The sequence below is a fragment of the Antedon bifida genome, chromosome 2, assembly GCF_963402885.1.
Source record: "Antedon bifida chromosome 2, ecAntBifi1.1, whole genome shotgun sequence".
NCBI classification, from domain to species: Eukaryota; Metazoa; Echinodermata; class Crinoidea; order Comatulida; family Antedonidae; genus Antedon; species Antedon bifida.
The window spans coordinates 35973007-35988720 of NC_136227.1; the positions used below are offsets into that span (position 1 = coordinate 35973007).

General features: G+C 34.2%; 1 protein-coding gene across 1 annotated transcript in view; it reads left to right on the top strand.

Annotated features, from left to right (window-relative positions):
- The window catches only part of LOC144834902 (uncharacterized), a 69234-nt gene extending 60701 nt beyond the window's left edge, over positions 1-8533 (top strand). Inside the window, exon 6 of the mRNA XM_078689884.1 lies at positions 4511-8533. Within this exon, the coding sequence (XP_078546010.1) occupies positions 4511-4523 (13 nt within the window). The 3' untranslated portion in view covers positions 4524-8533. The remainder of the gene's footprint in view (positions 1-4510) is intronic.
- The last annotated feature ends 7181 nt before the right edge of the window (positions 8534-15714 follow it).

A 15714-nucleotide genomic window follows, 5' to 3' on the forward strand; every position in this document is an offset into this window, starting at 1 on the left:
GCATGAAAAGGTCATCAGTAATTAATTAATAGTAGTATGAAGTTTTGCATACAATTAGTAAATGCTAATTCTCTTACATGATCTTTCGGCAGCTAGTGACTACGATTTATATCTTTTTGCGTCGTGTTTGTTTAATTTGTTGTTTTGTATTATATTTTGTAATATGTATTTTTTTCCTGAATATAATAATAATTATAAACAGTGTATACTGTATATATGTAGGAAGTGTTTAAGGTATGCTTGTTTAAATAATGGCTGTCAATGTCCCTATCCTGGGCATAATTAATATGTCTTTATAATTATTAATATGATCGTTTCCAAAATAAAATGAAATTGAAGTATATTTTGGTAAAAGTAATATGAAAAAGTGTTTTGCACTGCTCGTGTGCTTTTCTACCCACATCCAATTTATTAAGGACGTCCTAATTCATCTAATAATGTAATTATCTTAATTCCTCAAGCAACTTTGTCATTTAATTGAAAACACAGTTATGGTTTAGAAGCAACGTTTTATTAATTACTAAAAACGTTAAACATATAACAATGTGCATCTCAGTGTAGAAATATCTCCTAATCCTCCATAACTACCAGCTACTTTACAAGTTTATTCATTCGGTTTAAATTGATAATTGTTATTTCCGATGTTGTTTTACGCCTTAAATGTATTGATTCATCAGTGGGATTATTTAGTCAGTGTCTTTGGGGTTGATTGCGTGGCTATCACAACATACCATGTGAGGGTTATTTCCTTAGATTCAGTTGCTTCCTTACCTACACTAGTTTTCTGTATATCTTCATTCCCACCTTTCCTTAACAGTTATACTGGACTCTTCCATTATCTTTAAGGGGAAGTTACAAATATCATGTTCCTATCTTTAAGGTCTTGCCAACTTTCATTTCCAAAATTTGTTTCCTTGGAAACGAGTCTCACAAAATTATCTGAATTATGAAACATTTTAAGAAATATTTAGAGTTTTGCAAAATCTCAAACATAGTACTTTGGTGTTTATTTTTGTTTGCAATGTTTTTTGCTTCTGCATGTACAGCTCTATATATATTTTAAAATTGTTATTATTAAATTAGTTTCAGGAAACATTTCCACCTAAACATTTCACTCTATTCCAGTAATGAGCTCTCTTAGGGAAGCTTCAAAGTGCTGGAACCATAATCTCTCTGTTCCATGTTAATCATCTTCATTTCATTGATTATTTCATGACTTCTTTCTTTTCTGCTATAAATCACTTAGACACATTTGCATTATGGGCTATAAGGACCACCATTGGTGTTTAAAGTTTGTCTAACCAAGCCATCTAATTCATTCTTCTTGTAAAGTTTGCAATTGTTGAAAGAAATGAATGAAGTGAATCAGTTGCCGCACTCTCCATCTCTTTAGTCTTTGCAAAATTTACCTGAAGATCCAGGGGCTGGCTTGGTGCTAAATTTTTTACATTTCTTTTACCAACCTACTTTTTACACCTCTACCTTACTGCTGATCTCTTAGGGAATAGGTTGCACTATATATTTTACTGCTAACATTCTTTAAAAAAAAGTTGTATAGCTTAGATATTTTAGACCTACGTGGGATAGAGACAAGAAGCCGACAACATGACCACATTGTAAGGTTCAGAAGATGCTTTTGTAGGGTTCAGGGGGAAACTATTGCAAAGTTCAGAAAGAACTTTTGCAACATTCTAAGTAGGTACTGTTGCTTAATTCTTTCTTTTAAATTAAATCTTATTAATCAATACTGTTGTTTTTAAATAGCCTGATGTCGTGAACTTTTTTTTTTTATTTAAAAATATGTTCAATTGTAATGTATGGATCATTTTTAAAGCTAAAGTTTCTAATGTTTGCTGAAAAACTACTAATTCATTTTGAGAAATGATTTCATAAAATTAGGTGTGTGAAAATGGTATTACACAAAGCTGCGCAGGCTGAACTGATTCGTTCCAAATCAGAAGGATGTTTACTATTCCCACCAATTTTATTAAATCTTTGTTTTTAAATTAAAAGGTTAATTCAACACTATTTTTGTTGGAAATCATTCCTGTAATATTTTAATTTGATGTGTGTATTTGTTATTAGTTATTTTAGTTCCATAATTTATACGTTATTTTTATAAGTATTAAATAAATTTATAAGTATCAAATCAGTTCAATATAATAACCAACAAATTAATAAATAATTGAAAACTACATATTTAGGGGCAGTTTCTGTAGGGAGCAAATAATTACCCCAATTTCTTGGTGCAGATAAGTACAATCTGAGCCGCCATCCTAATGACTTCACGCCACCCCATCGGGAAATAATCCTGGTGAAATTAGCAGTTCGTTGCTTGTCGGTACGTGTGTCATTTACAGAACTGTTTACTTAAGAAAATCAAAAGTAGATTAGACATTTCCTGTAACTGGGTCCTGGCACAGCTTCTCCATCGTGGAACCTACAAACGAAACTCGTTGACTGCTACTAAAGAGTTTGACACAATCAACCTTTATATTGAAATAATTAATTACTAATTAAGTTGTAAGTGAGCAAGTTGCTATCTTTCACAACCTAATTTCATACTAAAGCTCTGTCTACACTATCAAACTTTATGTGACAAAAAAATGTGATGTGCTCATATATGGACATGGTGATGTCATATCACTGCTACCATATTTAAGCATCACAACTATATTTGGGCACTCACACTTTTTTGTCAAACTAGTTTGATAGTGTAGACAGAGCTTTACAGGAACAGTATTATGGTAGATTGTAGCATCTAATACAAATTGTTGTGCTTTGCACCGTATCTCTATTGCATTTTTCGCAATCATGGTTCAGAATTCTTTTTGTTATAGTGTACCATTTTAAAATTGTTTCAGAAGAAAAATGTATTTGTTTTTTTTTTATTCTCCTGAAAAATCCTAGCACACCTATGTTTTTTACCATAATTAAATATATTTGTGCTTTTTCTGCCATGGAAATCAAAACATGAAATGATATTTATATAAATTTACTCCAGTTATTTATGATCCTGACTGCTCACATATGACATTGGAATGTCTTTTTCTCAAATTTCTTTTCTCCAGAGTAAGGTAACTTATGTTTTTTTGTGAGGGAGACACATCCCCAGAGTAACCAACAATATTTAGTTGCTTTTCCTCAGACAAGAATCTACAGCCTTTTATTGTACATTTTTATGTTCATTTACAATTTATTTATTTTTTCCCCACTTTCACATCTTTTCCAAAATGTTTATTCATCCTTTTAACTTTATTTGTTAACTTATTTTTATTTTGTTTTTGTTCTGTGTTTTATTAGTGTTCTATGTGTTATATGAAAATACTGTAACGTACAGTGAGAGTCAATTAAATAAACTAAACTGTACAATACTACAATTTAGCATTTTATGCTTTAAAAGTATTTATGGAAATTGTTTTTTATATATGAATGAAGATACCAAATATTAATATGTCTCTGTGTGATTAATTTCTATCAGGTTTTTGTTTAGTTTTTTTCTTTTTATGTCTCATTGTTTCGTTTCCTTTATTTTGTTTTTTCTTGCCCAGTTGTTTGCAAGATTCTGGTACAATATTGTTTACAGGTTTGCAAAGTTAAGTTTGCGGTACACCTTGAAGACAGAAGACGATTATAGCATAACAACTGAAACGTTGAGACATTCTCAACCACGCGATTATGTTAGCAATTACATTTCCTTTTATGTGTTTTTTATTCATATTCAATATTTACCTCATTTTCAACAGAAATCTTGCAATTTTGTCCTAATCCACAGTATTATTTCAACTCACACCAATGATGAAATTATTTAGTCCGATGTATGCATACCATCTTTATCAAGGCACAGAATGCAGTAGAATGTTCGCGACTGTCGTGATGTTGGTTGATATGTCATAGGGAATATCGTTATCTAGTGACTCACTGCGATGTACACCGTTTATTTCGGTCCTTACCTTCCCTTGATATTCATTAACTACGCTACTATGTATTTCTTGCAGAAACATCAAGATTTTGCTTTATTTTGTTTCACTTCTAAATTAACAAACTGTAAAATGATATTATCTCATTGATGTGACATTTAATAAATGTTCCTAAAGAATTTGTGCATTTTTTTCGTCTACTTTTTTTTTTTAATACATATTTTTACTGCTGTTAATTTCATATCTTTCTGTTTCATATATATTAATTATAAATTTAATATTTTTACTCTTTTTTTCATCAAATTATTTTACATTTTTGTTTCTAATTATTTGTAGTTTTATTGTAGATTTTCTTTATAAATTCATTTTTTGTAATGTAAATCTTATTTGTAAAAACACATGTTTTCATCATTATTCAGTTTTTATCATAACACACGTCATACTACTTCTTGTATAATATTATATATCTTATTCATTGTATAAAAAGAAGGAAATGAAGTGAATGAATTGTACGTCTTTTTAAATTAACCCCATACGCAAAAAAGTGACCACACCCAGTGACATCATTCAATTTAATTTTATCCCCACAGTAACATGGATTGATAGATTGAATATGAGATGTGACAGAAAGTGCAATCTGTAGAGGATTCTGAGACCATTGCCACAACACACAGACCTTAAGAGTCAAGAATGACAAATAGGCCATTACACCCAGAAAGACCTAAGCATCAAGAATGAATGGTTTGAAAGATTGCATGGCCAATTTTGTGAGAGCATCATCACCACAGGCCTAGAGTCAAGAATAGCCAATTGTGCATTCTGGAGAATACCTAGGGAGACCATCAGGTCTAGCATCAAGAATGCCAGATTGTACAATCTAGATAATCCCATCCCTGCTATCATCAAGAATGGCCAATTGTGCAACAATCTGGAGAATACCTAGGGAGATCATCACCACACAGGCCTAGACATCAAGAATGGCTAATTGTGCAACAATCTGGAGAATACCTAGGGAGACCATCACCACACAGGCCTAGACATCAAGAATGGCTAATTGTGCAACAATCTGGAGAATGTCCATGAGGAAAGCATCACCACACAGACTTGCTATCATCAAGAATGGCCAATTGTGCAACAATCTGGAGAATTTCTAGGGGGAACCATCACCACACAGGCCTAGACATCAAGAATGGCCAATTGTGCAACAATCTGGAGAATTTCTAGGAGGAAAGCATCACCACACAGACCTAGACATCAAGAATGGCCAATTGTGCAATCTAAAGAATACATAGGGAGACCATCACCACAAAGGCCTAGACATCAAGAATGGCCAATTGTGCAATCTGGAGAACACATAGGGAGACCATCACCACACAGACCTGCTAACATCAAGGATGGCTGATTGTCTAGGGTGACCATCACCACACAGGCCTAGACATTAAGAATGGCCAATTGTGCAATCTGGAGAACACATAGGGAGACCATCACCACACAGACCTGCTAACATCAAGAATGGCTGATTGTCTAGGGTGACCATCACCACACAGGCCTAGACATCAAGAATGGCTGATTGTCTAGGGTGACCATCACCACACAGGCCTAGACATCAAGAATGGCTGATTGTCTAGGGTGACCATCACCACACAGGCCTAGACATCAAGAATGGGAAAATAAGGCGAAATTTGTTGGTGCTTGAGCTGAAGAATCATCACTGATTATCCTGGAATAGGCATCATGTCATTAAGGATTAAAGCACCGTTTATCACAATGATCCATACCCTGACATTTAACTTATCCTAGAGTGTCTGCCAATAGGATGAGTACCGTGAAGGCCATGGATGACCAGAAATCACATGACCAAAAATAGTATATTGATCCAAAAAAACAGGTGGTTTAAAGGATACAGGATCAGACTATCTCGCCTAACAAATCATATTAAATTAGCCAAAGTGTAGTAATAGTTACATTTGAACTTTAATTTGAAATTAATCATCAAACTACATTTTTATAAAATATCTGCTTTAACTTATTTTGGTCTAGAGTAACAGTAACCTTTAGAGGAGTGTCTATTATAACTTTAAATGTTTATTTTGTTAGATTTATTTCAGATTCTTGAAGTTTTTTTAAAATTTTTTATTAACATATTTTAAAATTTCTTTTATTCAAATCAACACTTTTATTACATCTAAGATAATGGGCAATTTTTTAATGATAATCTCTTTCCGTTTGTTGCAGCCTAGCTGGAAAAGCTCTTCCACCTAAAGGTCATGAGGTTCCACACCTGTAATGAATTTCATCAATCTTTTGACTTCAAACTGATTTCATTATCTTGGGAAGTGGACTCTTCCGTGACTCTGTGTGGCTCCTTGATTTGCCTTTTTTCTTGTTGGTAAATTCTTGGCACAAACATGACTAGACACAATTGTATGAACAACCATAATATTATTGTTTTCTGCCTTTTTTACAGTACCAATACCCAGAACAATTTTTTCGATAATAAATGTGTAATGGTAAAACTTACTTCAAGTGTCATAAAATGAAAATTACTTTTAGATTTTATTTTATGAGAGTTCCAGTTCTCTTTTTTACAATGGTTACTTTTACCCGAGTACTGTAGAAAATTAGTGATCTAACACTATATAAAATAGCACTTCTTTTATTCCGCACTATCTATTCTAGAATGCTTATTTTCAATATTGGAAAGACTACTTTCTGCTCTATTTCTACGTCTCTTGTTGTAGATTTGTAAATTAGTCAGCTGAGTTTGACAGAGGCCTGTAGATCAAAAACACAGTCTATTCCACTATTATATTTGTTTCCTTTTCCTAGTAAAATTGAATTAAAATTAGTTAATTTGTTGTCCTATTTATATAGTCCAAACAAGTAGCAGCTGCCAATTAAATTGTAGACTCATTTTGTTTTGTAAATACAAAAAGAGCATGTGCATTTGTTCCTCCCAGTCATGATAGGGGTGAATCCCCCGGGATGGTGCTATCACACGTTAGGCAAGTGTTAGTAGTTAGACAAGTTGCACTAGATTGTTCAGAAACTTCACTGAAATCTGGAGACTATTACAAAGGTTTATATTCATGACTTTGCAGTAAAATTATGTATTCTTTCACCAAAAGAAATTACTTTACACAAAATTGTAAACTTGTCTGCATTTATATGCTTCTCTTCATGGTTGTTAGATCTTTTTTTTATTTAATTTTTTTTATTCATGTTTCTCATCAGAAATGATGTTAATAGTTCAGTTTCATCAGAAAATTCAAGATAGTTCATTTATTGCAAACAGTATTCCAGTTTTTTATATATAATTTTGCTGACTCTTATATTGATGTCATGCCAACATGGAAATCATTGAATGGGATATATATATTTATTCTTAAATGAACGCTTGTACTTCTTTTCCAAGAATAGTTTGTCAAAAAATATGAATGATTTTTATTAAGTTTAATAATATTTTTTTTAAAGTTCTAGTTTAATGATTAATATCATCCGCTTTATGCCTACCCCATTACACGACTTGAATCAACAATAATTTATTAGGTACTTTTAATTTTCCAAATCTATATAGTACCTGACAATTAAGTTAATGCGTTTTGAAATGGAACGCAAAGTGGAACGCGTTTCTGTTTTATAGAGGGCGCTAGGTGAGTTTTCGTTTCAATGCTTATCTTGGATGCGAAAATACAAAGTTTCTCCAAACTACAGACTAGACTAATATATAGAATCTGTTAACGATTTTCTTAATATAAACCTACACAAGACGCGCGATGCCTTATACGACGACTAGCGTATAAAATATTGTTTCTAATTTTGCTGTACAATTAACATTTTCTAAGCCTGAATTTAACATAGTTTAAAATGTAGTTTATTTTATTATTTTTGATCATTTCATCTCAACACTGTGGCCTACTTTATAGATAAATCATTTCCTATCCAATAAAAAAAAATCGGGCTAATTTGTACTTGAAAATGTGTCGTTCTGTTGAATAAACATGTTTCAACATATATATCGTTGAATATTTCCTGCTTTTAATTTTGGGAACCGTTTTAATTCACTTAGACCTAATAAATGTATGATTTGTTGGCATTGAATTCGACTGAACGAAGCCAAGTTTAAAGCACCCTCAGGAATTATATTAAACCCATCGATCTACGCATGCGTTAGATTTGAATCATGAATATTCAAGAGGCTGTTTAATTTATGTTAGCAATGAACTGTATAAATGATTACAAGAACATATTTTTGAATACGATTTGTAACGTATTTCGTTACAATGATTATGTATATATAAACTAATTTATAGAACTATAAATAAATTGTGTTGTATGAATCAAAATGCTGCAGCAGATAGTTTGTTTTGATGATTTCGTTTTCACAACGCGACACTCGACTGCGCATGCTCGTTATTCTGAGCGCGCTGATTATTGGACAGAGTTGCGTAGTGCGCGTGGTGAAAGCGAAAGATCGCTAGAGTATGTACATATTTAATTTGTATTGAATTGTAGATGTAGATATGATATTCCCGTTTACTGCTAGTGACGTTGTAAACACTCAAATATATTTTTTAGTAAATCTATTGACAATAAATTGATGCATTACTGTATGTTAGGGGTCTTGAATGAGAATTCTGTGTACACTTTATTGTTGTGTAAATTATTATAATCTTTATTTTTTCAACTACAAACATCGAGATTTAAGGTTAAATTAATGTATCAAACTGCTTGAGTGTTTTAGTTTTTTTTATATACTATTTTTGATGAATGATAATGTGCGACATTAATGACGTCATGATGACCGAATTAAACCGTTAAATAGGCCGAATGTTTACTCTGGGCGAAGTTTGATAAATTATGGAAATAGATCAATGAATTTTGAGGTATACTCAGCCTCATTGCCGTCAACTGTGTACGTAAAATAAAACCAGCATTACGGCGATAACGGCATCGTTTTCAAAATCGCGTTCTTTTTATAGGCCAAATATATGTAGCCTATTCTTCGTAAGCCAGTCTATCCCTTTGGCTAAGAAAAAGAGACGGTTTTGGCTCAACTCCAATTACATCATCTAATGTAATATATATAATAATATGTATTTTTGTGAATGTTTAGTTAAAGTTCCGTTTCGCGTTATTTCACCGGTGTCTTGTTGATAAAACTAATTTCAAAAGCAGAGCTGCACGTTCCGTGTTCTCAACTTGTTATTATGACTGCGTTGGTTTGTTAACGGTTTAAATCGATGTTTTTTATGTAACTTCGTGTCCACACACATGTGTACGTGTGTACACGTGCTCACTTAACTCGCTTGCTGGATTACCATCGTAAGTTTACGATCAATCTTCCAAAAATCTCCGATGAAACAATAAATGTGTACTCGGTTTCGGTGTAATTGTTCTCGATGCATTCCATAGTATACGTGTGCCATTACACTTTAGCCAACATGTACGAAAGCGCGGCGCAAGTAGGCCTAATTTGTCGCAATGGGTCATCTAAACTGTCGCTTGTGATTGGTCAACTCTCACATGCGTTGCGCCTACTGCGTTGCGTTAGGAACCAAGGTAGTACACGCGCATAATCTGTTTCTGCTTTTTTGTAATATCCCGCGACGAATTGTACAGGCATATATTGACGTGTTCCGCAACTTATAATTTATGAGTTTGTGAAAAGAAAAATAGCGCATAGAAATAGGGGTTGTTAACCGGCCGTTTCCAAATCCTTTAGTCGCCATGTGGACTCATGGGAACTGATGATGTCACGCGCGCAGACGATGGTATACTGTATATCCTAGTAACCCTGAACATTACTTGATGATCTCACAAACGGAAGTCAACTGATAAGATAATTTCTGATTAATTTGTACAAAATCTGTCGGAACGATTGTGTAGTTCGATTGGATTGGATTCTGCCAATTTGTTTCAAGCCAGCGTTTATGTTCCCTGGAAATATCCCTAGATGCACACTGAGGTGCTTATGTAAGATAAGTAGCCTAAATTGAAAGTGTTTTACTTTAAAATACTGTACTACGGAAATTTGATCTTTATTAATTGAATTTATACTGAAGTTTGAAATGGGCTTGTGCTAATGAGATAAATATATAAAATATGTGACTAACTTTATTCTACATCCAACCAATTTATTTTTTTGACGGATAGCGCGCTCCCTCTGTCCCCCACCCCCGGCTATCTTTAAGAAGGCTGGGTCCGAGGCTAATTAATCTGTTGCGACTCGCAGCGCTCAAAATTGCAATTTCTAGTTTTTAGTCGCGTGCAACGCTCTCTATGTCGGTTGGTCGGTCAGTAAACACTAACTTGAGCACGCGACTGCAGCCATGTATATGGCCTTGTTAATAAAACATTTAACAATGTAGAGAAGCTTGGGAGACATGTCGCCCTCTACACGACTCAACCGTCAAAACTTTTATACAGCATGGTGGTACTGTACTGTGTACTGTATATACCGCTATGGATGATGGGATTGGTATATGAGTATTCAACTGTAGTAAAGGAGCTGAGGTATGTAGACTATTAATGTCTTCCTAATCCAATGCTAAAACTGGTATACTTATAATGATACCAAATTGTGAGTCATTACTTGCTAAAAAATAATGTATAACAGTAATCTATCCAACAAATTGTTTCAGTACATTTTATCCTGAATTAGTCAGACTCCATCCCTATGACGACCACCTGTCGGCGCGCACTTCATACGTAATAACCGGTACTTACTGTAACCCTACTCCTAAAGTAATTCTTATATAGGGTGCTATTGTCCGAAATATTTGACCATGTGAAAACGGACACTCAAGACAATGGTGTCTATTACAGTTATCCTCTTGAGCTGGGAACCCGTAACATCAGATTGTGGTGGTAGATTTGATAATGTAACTATATGGTGCAGTACGATAGTGGTGTTTACTGGATATTAAAGGTAAGTTAACTAAGCCTTTTTGTTCACCGACAGTAACTTTATTTCTTTTTGGTTTATATAACCCACTAATACGACCACAAAAATCACCGAATAATATGCGAATAGAGAACGAAGGTCAAATCATTGAAGAGTGATATTTTATAATAAATAAGGTTTCGATACAAAACAATATAATTATTATTCTCTGTTTCATAGTTCCAAAAATAATGTATTCTTATAATTTTCACGGTTGATGTCTAAAGTCAGCCATCCACGTCTGTTGTTTGTTTCCCATGGATATTGTATACGCAAGTATAAGTAAATACACCATAACATTATTAAAATGCAATTGAATATTTTAATATGTATTTGATGTACTTCGCTCTTTCTCTCCCGCCGGTAGCAATGAAATGTTAATGTTGTTTATTAATCTTCATATAGTTACGAAACGCTTGGTTGGTTGCTAAGGATACCGCGATATTCAGATGGAGTATTAATTGAACCTCGGTCGCCGCCACAACAAATAACACTTCACTGTAAGTTATTATCATAAACTTTATCATTTTAAATCATGTTTTATTTCTTCAAATCTTAATGACATCGGCACCCGATTCATTCTGTATAATATTTTCTATATTTTATATATATTTATTATTTATGTTATAAATAACAAAGTTCTGTGATATAGTGTCTCGTCACTCTATTTGGTAATTATACCACTATCATACGTAGACCTACGTTTGAATAAATCAAAAGGGGCGTTTAAGTATTTGGTTGTGCATACATTTGCTATATCTTAGCGCAATTAGCATTCTAAATTTTGTATCCATATTTATAAGGGTAGGCCTACTTCCTTTCTTTAACAGGGGTGTTGGTATAGAGACCATACGTTTTGTTGCGGCTCTCGATATTCTAAAATCTGATTCCCAGTACGCAACGCGCAAAGGACGAAAATAATTTGACCAATTACAAGCGATGGATTCTTCTTGCTTTGGGTTCTAGTAAAAAAACATGGCTTTGAGTCTAATTACCCTCTACATTGTTCTCAAATGAATGACATGTCAATGCAATCAATACAGCAGCATTGCCTTCTCATATAATTATTTATATAGTTACACGAAAATATTGTATTTCAGATCACGTTGCAACACGATTGTAAGTAAACGATGTATTACAACGTGTCCTGTAATTAACACCAAATGACTCGCGAGAGTGCTAATAAGGTTGTCACTAGACCATCATAACATTGTTGATATCGTGGGCTGACATTTGATACAAACCGTCACACCCACAATACGCAACTTTAATTAAACGAATTTCTCGGTGGTTCGTCCGGAAATCGGAATTGTATTTGTATTTATTCCTTGACATCCAACAGTGTATAGACCAATTACAGGATGAAAATATAGATATAATAAATATAAAAACACACATAAAAATAACAAAAAGAAAAGCCTAAAAGTTAATCTAATCTATATAGACATAGATTCCTCTTTTCATTTCATTATTTATTCGGTCTATTTCAGTATATACATAACAACAAAAAACTGAAATTGGGGAGACCAGGGTCAACCTAAGTGAACTTAATCACTGTAGCTGATCCGGTTGACCCAACCCCAAAGTCAGTTTACACCATCATAAAAGACAAAATACAGTTAAAGTGAATAAATGAATGGGCTTTCTAGGATTGCAGCATCTGTCAACGGTCTATCGTCGGTCGTGGTATTAAATCAACACCCTATCTCCACTATACTTAAAAAAATATTCGTTTCCCTTAAACGTAAGATATACGTTTTTGTGCCGAGCTACAACGATGTTTAACATTGAGTGTACCGCGTTTTATTTAACCTCGAGTTAACGCGTTTTATTCAATGTCGAGAAGAGTAAACGCAAACGCAAGTTTTACCAAAATGCGTTTCCTTTATATTCGTTTAAATTAATATTCAACAACACTTTTATTGTCACATATACGAGCATTTTGTCAATAATAATCACTACATTTAATGTATATTAAATTTATATTACTGTACGGTCACAGTGCTTGATTGAAATATATAGACATTTAGACGCGTTATTGATGTTACCATAGCAACACTACCACGCTGTAATCAATATACATAAAACCATCTATATGTCACTCTGTATTAAATGTAACGAGTATGTAATATATCGCGTAACGATCACGTTGCTTGCAGGTTTCAACGTGTAAAAGTGAATTTTGAATTTCCTGTCGAACCACCTTCACGTGCATTGTGTGTCTCCTTATCGTTTCAGGAGCCTGATATAAGACAAACGGCTGCGTTTGCCTGAATACAGTGGGTAATATTGAAATGCAGCAACTTTAAGGATTCGTAAATTGAAAAGCAGGATTCGGCTCCTTTTCATCGCCAATCTCATTGTTGTTGCTATTTCTCTCATTAAAGGTATGGTCGGGTGACGTTCTGTGTTTGTATACGTGATTGATTACCGTAATCGCACGATAGCATTACGGATAAACTGAGGGATTTTTAACACCTGTATATATGGTAAGTCACGCACAATCAAGGTACGTAAATATATCAACAATACGCTAACTTCTTTAAAGCTTGCTTCCCATTCAAGCGTGATTCCCAATTTAGAGACGCAGCGCAAGGACGTACGCGCAACGCAAGCGAGTTGACCAATGACAAACCACTGTTCGAATAATCTATAGCTTGTGATTGGTTAAATCACTTTCCGTTGCGTTGCGTCTGATTTGGCCAATCGCAAGCGACATTTCGGTTGATCCATCGCGTCGTGATTGGTTAAATTGGTGCAGCGCGTTTACGTCATTGCGTTGTGCGTCCAATTGGAAACCAAGATTTATCTTGCCATCCAGGTGGTTTTTTTTTCATCTGTGTGCCTACACTTATATTTTGAAATTAATTTTCAAATTATTCCTCATCAAAAGACAATACTGATATGTTGTGTTATTGTTTCAGATTATTACGTCATTATTTCAGTCACGTGTGGAAATTGCTGACGTTTCATTGGTCGTCTACTAACCTACAATTTCGAACGGATGTATTTGTTTCTCTTTCTTGCGAGTGTATAATAACGGTTCGCTCATGGCAACTTCTTTACGAGTAAATCGAAGAAAATGAACTCTTTCATTGATTTTTTAATCTAAACTGGATTAGCCTAATCTTACGTGATTTCGAAACACCTGGTTGGCGCTACACGTCGTTTACGCGTTGAAAAAAAACAATCAATTGATACCCAGGTAAAAATGACGAATTTAAGAATGCAACATTGAAGTTAATAGCTTGGAATATTCTGTTTCTATGTGTTTATAACACTATACTAAAAACATTTAAAATGCGATATTGCGACTTATTAAAGTATACAGCCTACATGACGTATTTATATTCTGCGAAAATCACATCGATGCCGAAACAATTCAAACTGAACTGCTCATCATCTGTTTGTTATGAGAGCGAGCGTATACAGCTGTAATTGAAATTCTGAAATCTGTTTATTCCGGAGTGGATAGTGCTTTTAATTATTATTTCGGAAATTTATAAAATCATGGCTGAATTGTTTCTTGATAACAGACGGCAGAGTCGTAAAATAAGACGAGAGACAACCACGTATCGTTTGCGTCAACCTCACAGCGCGGCGGACATTCTGAAAAGGACGACGTCTCTCCCTAAAGTTCGTATATCACACACAGCAGAAGAGGCAACAAAACGCACCGATATGCGTCGAGTTACTAGCTGGACTGGACTTTATGTGGATGATTTTACTTCCGAAAGGAGTGTTGTTTCTCCAAGTAGGTGTATAGGAACACCATGGGCTGGTGGAGAGTATGTCCAAGATGTTCACTGCTCCCCTAGTCATTGCTTCGTTAGGGGTCGGTTTTCGACAAGCCCGTGCCCCAATTTAACATCCATGTTGTCAGATGTTCGACAGTTGACGTCGTCAGATATATGTCATCGGATAAAAAAAGGAAAGGTAAGAATGAATTATTGCTTGTGCTTCATTGATTAGTTGTTTTAATGTTTCATTTCGTCTTATTTATAGAGGGTGACCCTAAACAGTGTATCCCGACAATCAAGGGGCCTTCTTGATCAGTTATGATAAGTGTCTGTGTGTGACAATGGCTGTGTGTACTAGTAAACCGGGATAAGCCCCTACTTGTCTCGAAATATGTACTAGGTTCTTATGTACACTGGACCTACGGTTTATAGTCCTTATCCGAGAAGACTCGTTCTACCGCAAGAACCATGGAGTGAGTGAGGCTTGTATTGATTAGTATGTAATATTTGTATTGATTAGTTGCAAATAAGAAAATACAATCGTAATATATACCACCACGTTCGTTAATAAAAATCAATATTTTGACACCAACCGGTTACTCTAATCGAAATGGCCTTAGGAACCAACAATTGTTTTAACTTAAACTTAAAAACAATCTAGATGAACCTTTTTACTAATGTTTCAACATTGTTTCAGCGTAAAACGTCAAGCTTACTATGGTACAGTAAATACGAAAATGCGAGCTATTAATATAAAAGTAACTACAGTATAATATTTCGTTAAAAAAATGTATATAATTATATATACAGCTAATACATTGGTTCTCTCACTGGACGCAATGAGTTGACCAATCAAAGCGACGGATGATCCATCGTGTGTTTTTGCGCTTCGTCCTCCTTGCGTTGCGAGTGAGATTAGTATCCCAGATATCAACATGGGCGAATTGTCTCCAAAGCCGTTCAGTTCTTAAATTTCTAGAAATGAAACTTTACCAGGTTTTGGAATGTTAACATTGTACTTTTTACATTGTTTTTGTACATTTTAGAATGTCAGTGTTATGAAATAAGATAATAGTTGTCGATATTTTATCATAACTGATACATGTAT